The sequence below is a fragment of the Pterocles gutturalis genome, unplaced genomic scaffold, assembly GCF_000699245.1.
Source record: "Pterocles gutturalis isolate BGI_N339 unplaced genomic scaffold, ASM69924v1 scaffold4877, whole genome shotgun sequence".
Classification (NCBI taxonomy): domain Eukaryota; kingdom Metazoa; phylum Chordata; class Aves; order Pterocliformes; family Pteroclidae; genus Pterocles; species Pterocles gutturalis.
This window is the reverse complement of record NW_010107705.1, coordinates 375-3,944: the sequence shown is the minus strand read 5'-3', so window position 1 is coordinate 3,944 and position 3,570 is coordinate 375. Positions and strand designations below refer to the sequence as shown.

The 3,570-nt window shown below is 42.1% G+C and overlaps 1 protein-coding gene across 1 annotated transcript in view; it reads left to right on the top strand.

The window, feature by feature from the left end:
• TCTN3 (tectonic family member 3) overlaps positions 1 to 883 on the top strand; it is a gene marked incomplete at its 5' end in the record, with an annotated part of 7,580 nt that extends 6,697 nt beyond the window's left edge. Inside the window, one exon of the mRNA XM_010088186.1 lies at positions 662 to 883. Within this exon, the coding sequence (XP_010086488.1) occupies positions 662 to 883 (222 nt within the window). The remainder of the gene's footprint in view (positions 1 to 661) is intronic.
• Between the last annotated feature and the right edge of the window lie 2,687 nt (positions 884 to 3,570).

Genomic DNA, 3,570 nt, shown 5'->3' with positions numbered 1-3,570 from the left:
CGGGGAGCGAGTCTATTCATTGTCTTACAGTGTTCTGTTGAAACAGAACGGAACCGAGGCCTTAGAAGTTCAGTCCCCTGTTCCATCTTCACCAATTGATCTACCAATCTGTCTCCTTTCTGAAAGAATATCCTAAACTGTGAGAAATAAATTAATTATTGTGTTGGGTCCCTGCTTTATTTTATTGATGTTTTATTGAAAGGATCCAATCTTGTGGCAGTCCTGTCAGTTTCTGGCAGCCATCTCCTGTTCAAAGGGCCAGGTGATCTTATCTTACATAAAATATATAATTTTATAAAAAATGAATCTGGCTTTGCTTCTGTTCTTGTTACCAACTAGCTGATACGTCTTTCCTCTGAAAGGCGGCTGACTGCAGCAGAGCTTGAGTCACTGCTGCCGTTCTGGAGATCTGTAACACAGGATGCACGGTAGCTGCTGGCTTTTCCTGAGACCTGTGCCCTCCATTCACCTGCTAAGTATCAATTTTGGGAAAGAGGAGTCACTCCGCTAAAAAATATGTATCTGGAACACTTAACTCTTACCATGCTAAAGACATCTTGCTCGCCAGTCATCCACAGTGGGTCTCCGTTCACAAGTCGAGCAGAGACATATCTTCTGTATTAAGCTTGCTCAACTCTTTTTGCTTTCCTTCTTGTTACAGCTCCTAAGCACAAGCATGGTACCTTTGACAACTGTTGTCACCTTCACTGACATGACGGAATGGCCAGAACCTCCACGAGGCCAGCCCCAAGTGCACTGGAAACTCCCATTTGACATCTTTTACCCACTCAAGGTGGCACTGAATATGGAAAGAAGTTACAGAAGTGATCTGTCTGGCTATTCTTTGTTGATTCTGATAGTGTCTGGTATTCTCTGCTTTTGAAAAGTCACATAGATGGGGCCTGTACTTAAAGCTTGGTAAGTGAATTGATACATTCAGAACATGATCCAGATCACAGACTGTTCTCCTCAAGTTCTTACACTGTGCCTGTGATAACTATGTGCCTTCTGTTCTCGAGCCACATGGCTGGCTTCTGGCTTCTGTCCTGTGTCCTCTCATGCCCCTGTTCTCCACGTGCACCATCTGTGAATCTCACCACAGTGAAACGCTGGAGAGATGGAGGGATCAGGAGACGTTGCATTAATGAGGAATGAGGAGGAGGATGTCAAAATGAACATTCCATTTTTCCCAGACACCAAGAGTGCTTTCTAAACCAAGGTGTATGGAGAGGAGCAAAGTTCAGTCCAAGCATTTTGGAGCTGCATTCAGTCATCTTCCTGCTGCAGAAGCACCTGATTTTCTACATAGAACTAATTGAACATTTGAAGTACAGGAGTTCTCCTAGGCAGCCTTGATTATTTTATGAGGAGGCATGTCTGCCAGTCACCTTTAACTGGTCCTTGTTACATGACAACCATGCCTCTGTGGTGGTTCTTGACTCTTATTTTTGTGCGTTTTCAAGTAGATATTCAACTTAAATTTTTGTGTTTTGATCACTGTTTACATTAGCAATAGTGTTACACAAAGAAAAGTAATTGTAAATGTCCCATCCTCTGAAACATAATTGAATTTTAGTTGTTTGTCAAGACAGCTTCCTTGCTGATATTTTTCTTCTTGAAGAAACAGTCCTGAATATGTTTTGTCCTAGATAAGAAACATTCTCTTGTGGCTTCAGATAGGAGCTGGACTGATAGTGATAGCCACTGAAATTCTAGGTGGCCCATCAGAGTGAGCTGTGAACAGTCCCAAAGAAAAAAAACAAATTATTTTCGGAGGAATTCGTAGATATGTTATGAAACTGAAGCTTACTTCAATACCTGACCTCTGGCTCAGTCTCTGGGACCAGAATGTAAGTTTATTGTTTTTGAAGTTGAAGGTGATCTTCTGATCATTTCGTCTGCCCCACTGCATCACACAGGCTAAGGAAATCTGCTCAATCATTCCACGAAGTTGTGGGATGACAGGATATTTTTTTTAGCAAAGGATTTATTATCGTAAATTCTTCAGATGATGGGAGAATCTATTCCATCTAAGGTCACGTACTGCAGTGGAATCAATAATGGGCAAGAAAATCAGAGAAATCCGGCCTACCTTTAACAAAATGTATTCGTTGCTTTGGTACAGGTACTGTGTATAGCAACTTTGTTGTTCTTCCTCATTACAAACTTAAACAGAAGAGTGCAAAAATAAACTGAAAAACTTGTCATTAGTCAGGATATCAAAGGAGATAACCTGAGTAAAACAAAACTGCAACCCACCTGAAACATGCAGGTTGTGGAGTAACCTCACACATTTAACTTTCTGATCGTTTGCATGGTTTATTAGCTTGGAAAGAATTCTGTGCAAGCGTCTGCTGCTTACCTTCCTTCTGCATTCTGGAGCAGCCCGTGAAAGCCAGTCTGAACACAGGTGCATCCTAGTGTTACAGGGAGCTGGTAGCACCAGTACAGCAACAGGCTTTGATTTTACATAGATGTGGCTTCTCAGCTGTGCCTGTATGATCTTTGCAAAGGTTTTAGCAAAACACATTTGTAGTGTATGTCACATGTCCTCTCATGCTTTTAATTTGTGGAATCCAGGAAATTAATTTAGAGGTGACAGTAACTGAACTGAACACACTTAGCTGGAGAAGCTTGGCAGATGTCACAGTGAGTGTGTCAGGATACGGCTTGAATTAAAAGGATCTGGCATCTCTGTTTTCAGCATTATTGAGATAATTGTTAGGTGACTACAAAGATTTTTATTCTATGAGCTGCAAATACATGGAAGTGCTGGAAGAATGCATCACCTTACTGTTGTAGTTCTCTGTCATATCCCTACCCTCCAACATGTCATGTTTTCCAGCACGCATTTGGCTCCTCTGACGTTTCCTCATTGCAGGAAATGGAGCTGGAAATAGCCTTGTCCATAACCTGGTAGCCTGACTTAAGGCATGTTCAATTCTAGCCATGCCGTACCACATGGGTGGCGGTTTAGAGCCTGCAGCTTCCTATGGCAGTTTATTTCACTGTCTACTTTTTCATGCTATGTTTTTCCCCACTGTCGGAACTTAAATGGCCTCTGTTGCAATTGAGTATCAGGCAACAGTATGACAGTGTCACACACAGGGCAGACTCGTATGTCAGATACACAGAATAGGGTATTTATATTCCATGTCAAAGGGCTGAGACTATGCTGCGTAATTTCTCTGCTGACAGCATTCTATCTGGAACCGTCTTTCCAATGTGTCGTGTTTTGAGGCTGTAACTCTATTTTTACGCAGTCTGAGTGAAAGATGCAATTTTTGGATTACAAAGTAGGAGCAGAGTTACAAAAACTTAATAAAGTGCATTGTTAGTGGTGCTGTGAATTAGGCTGCCCACCCAGCTCTTACTTAAGATCTCTGTGGAGTTGTCAGATTGTTGTCACGCAGGAAGTGAAGAGCAGTGAGTGTTTTTGTTCTTGCTGTCCTGAAGAGCACCACTTTGGAGGACCATTGCTTGCTTTTATCATAGATTCGTCCTCCCCACCCATCCAGCAGACATAGTGAGAACGTGAATTTCTGAAATATTGTGAGATCGTTCTCCCCC